General features: G+C 45.8%; 1 protein-coding gene across 2 annotated transcripts; it reads left to right on the top strand.

The window, feature by feature from the left end:
• Nucleotides 1-6: 6 nt before the first annotated feature.
• Nucleotides 7-12,790, top strand: LOC310648059 (solute carrier family 2, facilitated glucose transporter member 5-like). Of its 2 annotated transcripts, none has more exons than XM_083375717.1 (14): nt 7-207; nt 987-2,598; nt 2,838-2,905; nt 3,328-3,423; nt 4,389-4,522; nt 5,506-5,630; nt 6,148-6,300; nt 6,483-6,608; nt 7,371-7,558; nt 8,047-8,157; nt 8,426-8,521; nt 9,361-9,436; nt 9,542-9,669; nt 12,570-12,790. In XM_083375717.1, the coding sequence occupies exons 2-14, from the start codon at nt 2,448-2,450 to the stop codon at nt 12,771-12,773; spliced, it is 1,656 nt and encodes a 551-aa protein (XP_083231843.1). In that variant the 5' UTR covers nt 7-207; nt 987-2,447; the 3' UTR covers nt 12,774-12,790. The 2 variants fall into 2 exon arrangements, with proteins under 2 accessions (XP_083231843.1, XP_083231844.1); XM_083375718.1 differs by lacking the exon at nt 12,570-12,790 and adding an exon at nt 9,849-11,821.
• The last annotated feature ends 220 nt before the right edge of the window (nt 12,791-13,010 follow it).

Genomic DNA, 13,010 nt, shown 5'->3' with positions numbered 1-13,010 from the left:
AAACTCTTTTCTTCCCTGTGCTGCTGGCGACACTCGAATCCAGAGCCTGCCCTGCCGAGCTTGGAGACCAGCTTCCAGGCCGAGGTTCCCCTTCGCAAAGACTGGGAGCTGCGAGGCAGCAGTAGCACAGGGGCAGACGTATCCAGCCCTTGAACCTGGCCTGCATCGCGATGGAATTCACCCCCTTTGCCTGGTGGGATTCGCACCGTGAGTTTTTCTAGGTTGCCCTCGTTTTGCAAGGCGAGCTTTTAAAATGGCTGCTGTTGCTGACAAACAACAACCCACACCCACCCCGAAAAATCCTGGGGAGATTTGGGGAGAAAATCGGAACCTAATTATTTATCTAGCGTATAGCATCTACAGAAGTCGCGCAATCACTGATAAGGGCTCCTAATAGAAAAAAATAAAATCTACAAAAACTTACAGGTTAGCTCTTTGACGCTCACCGTTTTGAAATACAAAACAACACTTTTTCCACCCCTGGATATAATAATAATAATAAGTTGGAAGGGACCTTGCAGGTCATCTAGTCCAACCCCCCTGGTCAGGCAGGAAACCCTATACCATTTCATATAATTCTTAGTTTCTCTTGTTATTTATTTATTTATTTGATTTATATACCGCCCTACTCCTAGAGGACTCGTTGTTTTCATACCGATTTGATTTCCCTCTGGAGTCCGAAGTGGAATTTCCACAAACGGCTTGTTGATCATTTATTCACCTCTGGCAAACAAAATCCACTCCCGGGCCAACCAGGCTTGCTCCAAATATAGAAACCAGTAAATTTTTTCAATGCCGTTGGTAACGGCATTGGTATAGAAATCCAATAAATGAAATGAAATGAATGAAACTTTAGAACGGTCGCTAAATGAATTGTTGCAAGCCGAGGAGCAGCCACGATGCTAACTGTGTTCTGTGGCTTCTGACTGTTCTGCCTAACACTTTAACCCTTTCATTGATCCTTGTCTGTTGTTTTGTTCAAACAGGAAACCAAGATGCCTATCATGGATGTTACTTAATTCATTCACCTGGGGAAGGGAAAAAAACACAGCAACAACATAATAAGAACTTTTGGAAAAAAATTTATTGAAAAAAAAAAAGGAAAAACGTTCCATTTTTTTCACCAGACAACGGCTGGATCGGTATTACTCCAAATTACGTAACTTTCTCAGGGCGTGGTTTATTGTTTTTTTTCTCCTTTTTTTAAAAAAAAGACGCTATGAAGATTTGCTTTTATTTTTATTTTTAACTCGAGCGTTAAGAAGGAAAGAGGAGAAAGTGTTGAATTAAATGTTAAGGGAGAAGATTATCCAGGTTTAAGGGGGAGAGAAGAGGCGTGGCTGTCAACACACCCTGTTTGGAAATCAGAGAAGAGAGAGAGAGAGAGACACTACAGGTCCCATCATCCTCAACTAGCCTGATCAGGGACGGGTGTTGGGAGCCAAGCAGTTGCCGACAAATTTCTTCTTGAAATGAAACATCCAAGATCGATACTTGAAGCGGTACAGGATTGTAATAGAGTGCATATAGGTTAATTTCTATTTTATCGCAACCCACCCAGGAAAGGGATGGATTGTCACATGTCTGGGAATCCAGTGGGCACCCCCCAATTTTTGGGGACGCTGCTTTGTTTGCCTTCGAATAAATGCTGCAATTTTATTTTATTTTATTTTTTTTTGGCCAGGCTGATTTTCTTTTCTCATTCTGTATACCTCACTTCTCTCTGCGCGTTTGTGTGTTTTAAACACTGATGCGACAAAAACTCTTCAATGTACAGATTAAGATTTAATTTTACAGCCGCCTCGTGGAAGGGGGCCTTTGAACAAAATCGTGTGTTTTTTTTGTTTTTTGTTAAAATAAATGAGCCTTGAATAGATGGAGCTTTTTTCTTTCTTTGACTTTTTCCCACCCCCAAAAAACAATAAGTTGGCTTATATATAATTTCCTTTAATTTCCTCTTTGAGAAAAAAAAAATTGTTTTCTTCCAGCAGTTTAATTTAGAGAAAATGGCAAAGCGGCTTCAAAAAAGTGTGTCTGAGTGTGTAAGTGTTTATGTGTGAAAGTTTTTTAAAATGGTTTTCACAACCTTCTTCTATTTAAGTAACAATTTCCTCCTGGGTAAGTAACTTGTGATTTTTTTTGGGGGGGGGGGTTGACTCCCATTGAGAATGTCTCCACCTGGGTCAAAATCCTTATGTTCAATCACACTTGCCCAAATAAAGTATTCAATCAATTGATTCAACCGTTTCACGGGGGAAAATAAATGGGGTATTTAAATGAGGTAAGTAATGAAAAAGTGATCTTGGCAGACTGGGGAAGAAAGTGCAAATAAATAGGCTTGGAATTGGGAGGGGAGACCAACAGGAGATCACCGGGATTCTCAGAGACAGAAAAAACTTTCTGTGCCAAAAACGCTGGGAAAAAATATGTGCAGTCCCTGAAAGTGGATGGAAATTTATGCAAAAGGATTCCCTAACTGCCATTCCGCTTTTCCCGGAATGTTCCCGCCTCCATTTCCTGATTGGCTCTCGCTGCTGCTCCAGGATATTTCCTTGAAAAGGAAAGACAGCTGTGACTCCGATACACCCCAAGAAAACAGTAAGTTGGCTTATATATAATTTCCTTTAATTCCTTTCCTCTTTGAGAAACGCCGACCATCCTTGGTGACGAGCTCTATGGAGCCTCTCTGATCCGCAGCAGTCTACCTTTCAACAGGAATCATCAGGGAGCGCAGATTGGGGAGGCGCTCTGGCTGGGTTCAGGGGCAGAATCGTTTGTAAATATGGGACAAATTTGTTTCCTTTCTCTCCCCCCCCCACCTCTTTTTGCTCGATCAGGCGTTCCTCTTGATCTCCACGCAAGGATGGAGGAGAAAGAGGAATCGGAACCCACAACCCGAAATAATGTGAGTTTGGAGGGCTGCTGAAGTCGCGGTTTATCTTGATCCGTGGTTATTTCTAAGCTTCAGGGCAAGGCAGGGCAGAGAAATTATAAATAATTTCTGAAGAAATTAGAGCTCTCGCTCCAGTGTATTATTTTTTTTTTTTTACATTACAATGCCTAGACAAGTTTTAGCAGGATAGACCCTGGTTTGTTTGTGGATGAGACACCACCAGGAGATGCCTGGGGTGCAAACAAAACCTGGGGAAAATAATTAGCTTTTCCTAACAAAAAAAGCAGGTGCAGAACATTTAGCTTTATTCCCATCCGAGCCAGAAACTGTCGGGGTGTAATGAGAGGGGAGGTCTAAGATGTGTTGTGTTGGTTTTTGTCCTTTTCACTCAAGGAATTGTGTTGTTGTTGTTGTTTTCCTGCACCATCTCATAGAAGCTGACCCGCCCGCTCATGTTCTCGATAGTGGGTGCCAGTTTGGGGTTTTTCCAGTATGGATACACGTTCTCTCTGATCACCAACCCTGTTGTGGTAAGTGAGCCATGCTGCGTGTCGCTGGGCATTCCTGGGTTTTGGGACTTGGCAGTTATTCACACAACCCGCTGGCCTGCATTAGGGTTGCTGAGGTTGCTCTGCCTGGGCCCAGTGTCTCGGTTTTCGTGGCAGACGGATGCTGGCTTAGCCCTCCCCATCGGGGTTTCAAATTGTATTTTTCTGCCTCTCCTCTCCCCTTCCCCCCTTCTTTTTCCTTCCCTTTCCCCCTTTCCCCTTTCCTTTCCTTTCCTTTCCTTTCCGAAACCACGGTTTATGGGGATTCTCAACCATCCCGGTCATGGTTGCCGCAATGGTGCTTTCCCAAGGGACCGCTGGACTTCCATTTTGTTATTCCTTGCAGACGGAGTGGCTTTGGCCTTTGAAATGCAGGTGGGCTGCTCAATCTCCTCTACCTGCTTTCCAAAGACAAAAGTCACTTTTTAGAAGAAAGCAAAGTCCACATTTTGGACAGAGAGGACCGCTGGCTTGAAAGAGGGGGTCAGAGAGGCCATCTCTGTCAAAGGAACAGCCCTTTGGATATAACATCTCCGTATCTCCAGTCTACGACGGGCTCCTTGCAGCTCCACACCCATCTGGACCACTCAGGTGTCCCCGAGGACACAGATCAAACCTCCAAGTGGCCTCCAAAGGAGGCAAATGACCAGCCCTCTGCAAGGAGTATAAATCTTTCCATTCCCCACCATCCAGTCAGAACCTGAAGAAGCTTCTGGGATGAGAAGCGAAACGTCTTCCAAAGAAAAACAAAGTCCAGTGGCCTTTGGAAAAAAAGCACCTTTGGGACAACTGTGGTTTCTTTTCTTTCAAGAAAATAACCCAAGGTGGGTTTTCCATCCTGCCCGCCTTCGTGGCCGATGGGCGAAAGACGTTGTTTGGAGGGGGGAAAAAATAAATAAAAATCTCCCGACATTGTTAATGCGGCTTTCCGTTTTATGTTTTTTAAGATGAAGATGCAGTTGCTGAATCTTCAGAATTCAATGACCCATACAGAGTTCCTAATATTATTCTCCGTTTTCGTCCCCCTCGGAGGCCTTTTTGGAGTGTATCTTTGGGGCTGTCTGGCAGATAGACATGGCAGGTATACCTTAAGCGGAATTTCTGGGCTGCGGCTATACAATAGAGTGCCAAATTTCTGGGCTGTTTCGGTTGGTATTGGTGCCATACATTGGCATGTGAAGTGGACCCTAGTCCTGAGTACCCACTTAGCTCCTAAAGCCCAGTGCACGGAAAAGAGAAGCAAGGTTTATTTATTTATTAAATTATTTATTTATTAAATTAACCAAGATTAACAAGGGCTGTGTTTAAATATAGATTTAATAAATAACAGAATAAGAGCTGGAAGGCACCTTGGAGGTCATCTAGTCCAACCCCCTGCTCAAGCAGGAAACCCTATACCATTTCAGACAAAATGGCTGTCCAGTCTCTTCTTAAAAAACTTCCAGTGTTGGAGCATTCACCACTTCTGGAGGCAGGTCGTTGCGCTGGTTAATTATTCTAACAGTCAGGAAATTCCTCCTTAGTTCCAGGTTGCTTCTCTCCTTGATGAGTTTCCATCCATTGCTTCTTGTCCTGCCTTCAGGGGCTTTGGAGAATAGCTTGACTCCCTCTTCTTTGGAGCAGCCCCTGAGATAAACCGGACATTCATTAAACCGGACATTCCCAAGAGTGAAGGGGGAGTACATTAAGACTCTTCCTTCTACCTCCAACGGTGTTAATATTCTAATATTCCCTATATTCTGAAAAGCTAATTTGCTCGGAAAATCATTGGTTTGGGACTTCTAGCATGAGGGATAAGAACTCGCTGCAGTTTTAATCTTCTCTGCCCTGTCTCTCTAATTCCGCTGGTGCCAACATCTGGATGGTTACAGCACACATGTTAGAGCTCCCCGCAGAGGTAGTTTAATGTTTTGCATCACCTCTTGAAATTCCAGGAACAAACTGTCCCCTTAAAAAAAGACAATTGAGATGCTGCTGATAGTTCAGGACTAAAAAAAAACAACACACAGCGTTCTTGCAATTTCTTTTTCCTGAATGTGTCGTCTCTTTTCCGTGTCATTTCAGGAAATGCGCCCTATTAGTTGTTAACGGACTTTCTGTCGTTTCGTCTGCCATCCTGTGTTTTGATCAAATATTCCGGCAATTTGAATTTAGCCTCTTTGCTCGTTTTATGGCAGGAATGACGTCCGGTGAGTCCGTGACCGCTTTATTTTACGCTCCCAAAGAGAAGAGCTGAACTCTCCCTTTGCGGGGAAACGTCCCTTAAATTAGGAGTTTGGGATTGGGGAAGGAAAGAGTAGGATTGGGCAGTTCGGAGAGCGGATAACAGGGTGACTGGAACAAGAGGTGTCCATCTGGAACAAACCACCCGGTTGGTCAAGGAGAAGCAGTGACAATGCAAGGCAAAAGAAAGGCCATACGTCAAAACACCTAGTTCAAATATTTATTTCTTCTAATTCCATTTATATCCCGCCCTTCTCCGAAGACTCAGGGCGGCTTACAAGCTTAGCAGTAGCCTTCATTCTATGTATATGCCTGCTTATTAGGGCTTTCACACACACCCCCAAGCGGCAATATCAATGGGGAAGCCAGATTCACTTAACCACCGTGGCAAGAAAGGTCGTAAAACGGGACGAAACCCTAAATTCTGCACTGGCTGGAAGGCAGAATGTGACTGCGATGCAATTTTTTAATTTATTCCCACAGGTACATTTATTTTCTCTGTCCCTCTCTACGTCCTTGAGATCTCTTCCTTGAATCTCAGGGGGGCCTTGGTGACAAGTTTGATCCTCTTCTTCAGCTGGGGGTACCTTCTGGTCCAAATCTTAAGCGGCCCCCAGGTCTGGGGAAACGAAGAAAGTAAGTGTTAGTTATTTCCACCTCTCTCGTGGCTGCAAACTGTGAAGTCACGCTAAGCCAGGAAAGCGTATCTTTCCATCAAAGCAAGAGAAGAGGAAGGAGGAAAAGTTGCTTCTAAAACTTGGAGCGGGATCAGCAACATCCTAATGTTGCCCCTCCCCCCCTCTCTCTCTCTGCCACAGATTTTTCATTACTGGTTGGCGTTACTTCCATATTTGCCGTAATTAGTATTATAGTGTTGGCTCTTTCTCCGGAAAGTCCGAGGTTTCTCTACATGCAGAGGAATGACGAAGAGCAAGCAAGACAAGGTACGGCCACACGAGGTACTGCCCTCGTGGCCTTGTGAGCCCCTCGTCTGGGCCAAAGGGAGGATCAGGCCCCCAGCCCAGCTTCTGCCCTTCAGATCTGCAGAGCTTGGTGGTTCCTTCCAAATTTAGCCCCTTTGCCAATCGTGGCCCCGGTAAAGGAACCGCGTTTTGGATGGTTGTCTAAAGCAGTGTTTCCCAACCTTAGGAACTTGAAGATGCGTGGACTTCAACTCCCAGAATTCCCCAGCCAGCATAGTTGAAGAGTTGAAGTCCACGCATCTTCAAGTTCCTAAGGTTGGGAAACGCTGGTCTAAAGAAGTCCTTTTGGTGGGTCAGATGCTTCAGTGGGAAGGGAAGAGGTGGGCTCCCAGAGGCCACGGCTAGAGAGATGGTCCTTCCAGAGGATTATCTTAATAAGAGGGGAGATGTCCTCAGTTTTGTTCCCCACGTTCCTCGCGCTGATGAAGTCCCAAAGGTTGCTTCTTGGCGGCGTCCTCCAAAAATAGAGCGAGGGTCTTGGCAGTATGGGCTGACCAGGCCGCCCAATTTCCAAATGCTCTGAGATATGAGAAGAAAAGGAAGAAGTGGAGAAGAGAAGAACAGACTATATGGGTTACAGGCTTGGCTGTAACCATCTAGACAACTCTGGACCATCTCAGCCCTCCCGCGGGCCAGATTTAAGACCTGTTGGACGGGGGCGGCATGAAAGCCCCACTGCTCTGCACACTTTCTTGTCTTCCCCTCCTCTCCCACCTCCTCTAGTCTTGAAGATGCTGAGAGGGGAAGAAGACATAGAGGAGGAGATGGAAGAACTGTGCCAGGAACACCTCGCCGAAAGCAGCCAGAAGAACATGACCGTGTGGAAACTTCTTCGCTTCCGCGGCCTCCGGTGGCATCTCGTTACTGTCCTGGTCTTAGCCTCCGGAACCTGTGTTGTGCAAATAAGGACGGTTAGTGACTTCCCCGAGCAACCTCGCATAGAAAAGATGTGCTGTTTGCTTTTGCAAATTGGGAGTCTTTGTCCTCCTCAAAATGCCGAGCACTGGCTTAGTAGCCAGGAACAAAATTCCTGGATCCACGTCCAGTTGGAATCCCCGCTCCAGGATAACAGCAGGGTAGAGAGGCAGTTGTTAACGGTTTACAAAAGGGGCAAACTGGGTTGGAATGTGGTCTGGATTCCCAAGAGGGAGGAGCTGCATTCTAGGGAAGCCAGAGACAATGCAGTTGAGATAGTTGGTGTGAGAGAAAGGGGGTGAAGACGGCCCTTCCTTAATAGTTCCCAGAGTTTAAGGTTATGGTGCAATTCTCTGCTGTTATTTGGCAAGATTCTGTCTGCAGGTTATAAAATCTCCGTCGAAGAATTGCAGTTTGGGTTTTAAGAGCCTGACCCAAATCCTACATGTGCTTCCATCTGCACCTCTTTTGTCTTTGATTGCAGGTTTTAAATTTTGCCCAGCAGAGCTATAAAGTTTTAGGATTGTCCTACAAAGCTGTGAAGCTCCTCCCATTAGTAGGAAGCGTGGTCATCCAGCTGATGCTTCTGACAACCGTAAGCCACCTCAAATCGTCACTTGATTCCTGCTTTGTTTGTGTTATCAGCTGCCTCCGGTCACTCAAAGGGTTCAACCAAAAGGCAGCAGTTCAAACTAGCAAAAACACAATCGCAAGAGCAAAGAGCAGGATCGTTTTCGCCTTGATGAAGAATTGTGGGCTCATTTATTGGATGATCCACTGGTTTGTGTTCTTCTTCTCAATAGTTTTTCTCCAGGATCCCAAAATGTCAATCCTTTTCTGCTTTGATTTTTTTTTCCCCCTAGATCTGCACCATCGAGTCTTTGGGGCGCAGATTTCTCCTTTTGAGTGGCTTCTTGATTTGTAGCATCTCAAATATTGCCCTAGTCTTCACTTTTCAGGTGAGTTTCCCTCCCTCTCTCTGCACCGGGGCAACTTGAGTGCCCCCCTCCCCCCCGCCGCAATGGACATCCTTGCGTTTTTTTCACACACACACACACACACACACACACACACACACACACACACACACACACACAAACCTTCCCCAGTCAGTTATAATTGATCTGGTGAATTTCACCCAGCTGGTCAATTTCACCGACCCGTCCATTTCATCCACTTGGCCAATTTCCTTAATCCGCCCAGTTCATCCAGTTGCTCAGTTGGACCAATCTTATCCCTTCCACGCAGTGGAAGAGTGAGGGGTGACATGATAGCAGTGTTCCAATATCTCAGGGGCTGCCCCAAAGAAGAGGGAGTCAAGCTATTCTCCAAAGCACCTGAAGGCAGGACAAGAAGCAACGGGTGGAAACTCATCAAGGAGAGAAGCAACCTGGAACTAAGGAGAAACTTCCTGACCGTTAGAACAACTAACCAGTGGAACCACCTGCCTCCAGAGGTGGTGAATGCTCCAACAGTGGAGGCTTTTAAGAAGAGACTGGACAGCCATTTGGCTGAAATGGTGTAGGGTTTCCTGCCTGAGCAGGGGGTTGGACTAGATGACCTCCAAGGTCCCTTCCAACTTATTATTATTATTAGTAGTAGCTCATCAAGTAGCTCCAATCTTTCGATTTCATCCCATTGGCCAATTTTACTTATCGGTCAATGTCGTCCAGTTGGCCAGTTTCATGCCAGTTTCCTGTGGATAGGATTCCCTAACCTTATGGGAAAAATATGAGGTTGGTTAAAAGTAGAGTGGAGGAAGGGATACTGCTTTGATGGTGCTTCTTCTTCCCTACAGTTTGAAAACCCCTCACTGGCCTTCATCAGCATTGTTTTGATTATCCTCTTCTTTATGGGCTACATTACAGGACCAGGTATGTGAATCAGGTGGGATACGGAGTTTTCGCAGGTGGAGAAAGACCTTTTCTTTTTCTTAAAAAAGGAAAAAAAAATAGACCTCTCTCCTTCTCTCCCTATAGCTGCCATTCTTCCTTTGATTATTGGAGAATTGTTCCTCCAGTCGTCCCGAGCATCGGCATGCGTGATTGCAGGATTTGTCATCTGGGGAATCAATTTTATCTCCGACGTTGTGTTTCTTCTGACTAAGGTAAGGAAGTTTTAAAAAAAGAAATGAAATATATTCAAAATGCTTATTCAAAAACTCCTTGGGGATTTCTTCCCCCCCCCCCAAGTACGGAGGTGAATTCATTGTGTAACTCATGGGCCTGGCCAGTTTGATCTTGTGTCTCATATTTTTTTAAAAAAAAATTTGTTTCTTCTCTCTAGTCCCACCTTGGCGCCTACTACTTGGTCCTTTACTGGCCTTTTATGATCCTCACTGTTATTTACATTTTCCGAGTAGTTCCGGAAACCAGCGGCAAGACATTTCAAGAGATTCACGAGAGCATAGCGGCCGTCACCTCCAAAAATTCCAGAAAAATAACGGCTGAATAGAAACAGGAAATCTCTTTTTTTCCCCCCTCTCTTTTCAAAATTGATCTGGAATTAAAAAAAAAAACCACCAAGCAAAGCAGAAGCTTTCTGCAAACCGGGCGGATTTATTTATGTCATTTTAAAGTGCTGTAACGCTAGTTTGGCAAAAAAAAAAAAAAAGATCAGCGTGTAAATTTAGCAGAGCTGTGTGAGCAGAGATGTTGGTGTCAGCCCTGTGAGGTAGGCCAAAGCAGAACATCAACCCTGCAGTGAAGCTAAAATAAATAAATCCGTATGAAGAACATTATAAAGAACGGTTGCAGGAATTGGGTTTGTCTAGTTTCATGAAAAGAAGGACCAGGGTTGATATGACTAGCAGTGTTGCAATATTTGAGGGGCTGCCCCAAAGAAGAGGGGTCAACATATTCTCCAAAGCACCAGAAGGCAGGACAAGAAGCAACAGATGGAAACTCATCAAGGAGAGGAGCAACCTAGAACTAAGGGGGAAAAAAATTTCCTGACAGCGAGAACAATTAATTAACCAGTGGAACAACTTGCCTCCAGAAGTTGTAGATGCCGTAACACTGGAGGTTTTTAGGAAGAGGTTGCACATCCATTTGTCTGAACTGAGATAGGGTCTCCTGATAGGGTGGGGGGAACTAGACCGGAAGACCTCCAGGGCCTCTTCCAACTCTTGTTATTATATCAATATATCTCCTTTTGCAACAAAAGGAAGTGTGGCTAAATTAATGCTTTAAATGCCTTCATGGCTGCTGGCGACGTGAAACTGAGTCGACATCTTTTATTACAGCTCTTGCGTCAGACCTGCCCCAGTCTGATTCCCTTACGAAAGAAAAACACTCGACTCCTACTGGGTTGAAGCGAAAGATTCTTTTACTAGAGGTTGTTGGCTGCAGTAAAGTCAGGCTAGATCTGGGTTTCCCACGCTCAAAAGATGCAGAAAGGTTCCCCCTCGTCCCAGCCCTCCCCTCACTGACCAGTCCGCCGTCTTCAGCCCATCGGAAGTCACCAAAGTGTTTTGAGAACGCTGAGATGTTTTGGGGTAATCCACATTCTTTCTCGGGGTGCCTGGCCTTGGATTCCGGTGCAAACCAGTTCCGAGCTTCTCTTGTTCTTTATCACCTGTTGTTCCCCCTTCCCTATTTCCCATCATGTGCACACACAGCTTTATTGCCCATTTATCCTCCTTGCCCTCTAATCGTTGACGGCAGGATGCCTATGAGGCGCCAAGCCTATCCTGGCAGACCTGATAAGTTTGTTCGGCATTGCCTTGCTATAAATCCTGGCCGGTTTCAAGGAAGGAACGAAAAATCAAGGTAGAGATGCGAGATGCAGGAGGCAAAGTGAAGTGACGTAAGAAAGCGAAACGGAGGGGAGGGAAAGAAAGAGAAAGCGGAGTGACAGATCAGCACTCCGAATTCAACCACATGTGGTCATCCGTACTTCGGCCTTGGCGTGAGGACGCCAAGAGACAGATAAAAAGCAGGATTTAACAAAGCGCGTTATTTAACAATCAGCACGTTGAACAAGCCGGCACGGGACTGCCTGCCGAGACGCCGGTATCCCATCTCAAGTCCAGATTATTAAAAGAACTGATTTGCAAATGAGGAATAGTGGGAAAAGCTCAAAACGTGATGCAACGCGGAGACCTGAAGGAAGGGCGAAAGTAAAAGGTTTTTTTGGGGGGGGAAGTTTCCATTTATTTACTCTAAAGGTAAAGGTTTCCCCGCACACGCGTGCTAGTCGTTTCCGACTCTAGGGGCCGGTGCTCATCTCCGTTTCAAAGCCGAAGAGCCAGCGCTTGTCCGAGGACGTCTCCGTGGTCATGTGGCCGGCATGACTAGACGCCAAAGGCGCACGGAACGCTGTTACCTTCCCACTGTGGTGGTCCCTATTTTTCTACTTGCATTTTTACGTGCTTTCGAACTGCTAGGTTGGCAGAAGCTGGGACGAGTAACAGGCGCTCACTCTGTTACGCGGCACTCGGGATTCGACCCGCCAAACTGCCGACTATCTGATCGATAAGCTCAGCATCCTAACCCACTGAGCCACCGCGTCCCATTTATTTACCCTATCCTGGTCCAAACGAAAAAGATGTTGCCCTAGTTATTTAACGAGGAGGAGAGTTCCCCCGGATGGAGCTTTCCATTCAAACTTGGTACTCGTTTACAAAAAAAAAAGGCATTTGACCGTATCGGTGCCAGGCACGGGAAAGGATGTTATGCACTGTGCAGTGTGTGTCTTGGTGTTTATTACATGTGTGTAGCGCTGTGCCCGTAAGGGTTGCTGCAGTCGGGGTTCTCCTGGCGCTCTTGGTATGGCGGGCGGTCCACCGAGGTCCCTGGTTCAACCAGCGCTGCTTGCCTGGGTCCACTTGGGGTGGTGGGTCAGACAAAAAAAAAAAATTGGGGGGGAATTGTGCAAAAATTGGGGGAAAAAAAAAGAAACCCGAATATCAAATGAAATCTAGCATTAGACATAAAGAATCCGCCCCAAGTGAATACTGGAAAAACAACAACAAACACCCTCCCTTTCCATAACACGTCTCCAAAGGTAGAGACGCTTGGCAAAATGACTCGTATTTACGACGGCGGCAGTGTCCAGGGGTCACGTGATCCCCTTTTGCCGACCGTCTGGCAAGCACCAGCAACGGGGAGGCCAGATTCGTTTAACAGCCCTGTTGCTAACTTAACAAGTGTGGTGGTTCACTTAACAACCGTAGCAAGAAAGGTTGCAAATCGGGGCAAAGATCGCTGAACGAGAGCCTCGCTTAGCAACAGAAATCTGGAATGGCCTGGATGGAAATTTATGCAAAAGGGTTCCTTAACTGCCATTCCGCTTTTCCCGGAATGTTCCCGCCTCCATTTCCTGATTGGCTCTCGCTGCTGCTCCAGGATTTTTCCTCGAAAAGAAAAGACAGCTGTGACTCCGAGATACACCCCCAAAAAACAGTAAGTTGGCTTTTTTTTTAAAAAAAAATATATTCTAGCCTTA

Source organism: Vipera ursinii, assembly GCF_947247035.1.
Source record: "Vipera ursinii genome assembly, chromosome: 17".
NCBI classification, from domain to species: domain Eukaryota; kingdom Metazoa; phylum Chordata; class Lepidosauria; order Squamata; family Viperidae; genus Vipera; species Vipera ursinii.
Note: the sequence above shows the minus strand (reverse complement) of the source record. Positions and strands in the feature narration are given on the sequence as shown.

Coding starts and splice junctions, on each gene's coding strand:
- LOC310648059 (XM_083375717.1), top strand. CDS start 2,448: ATGGAAATTTATGCAAAAGGATTCCCTAACTGCCATTCCGCTTTTCCC. Junction 2,906..3,327: donor AACCCACAACCCGAAATAAT/GTGAGTTTGGAG, acceptor ACCATCTCATAG/AAGCTGACCCGCCCGCTCAT. Junction 9,670..12,569: donor TTGTGTTTCTTCTGACTAAG/GTAAGGAAGTTT, acceptor ACGTCTCCAAAG/GTAGAGACGCTTGGCAAAAT.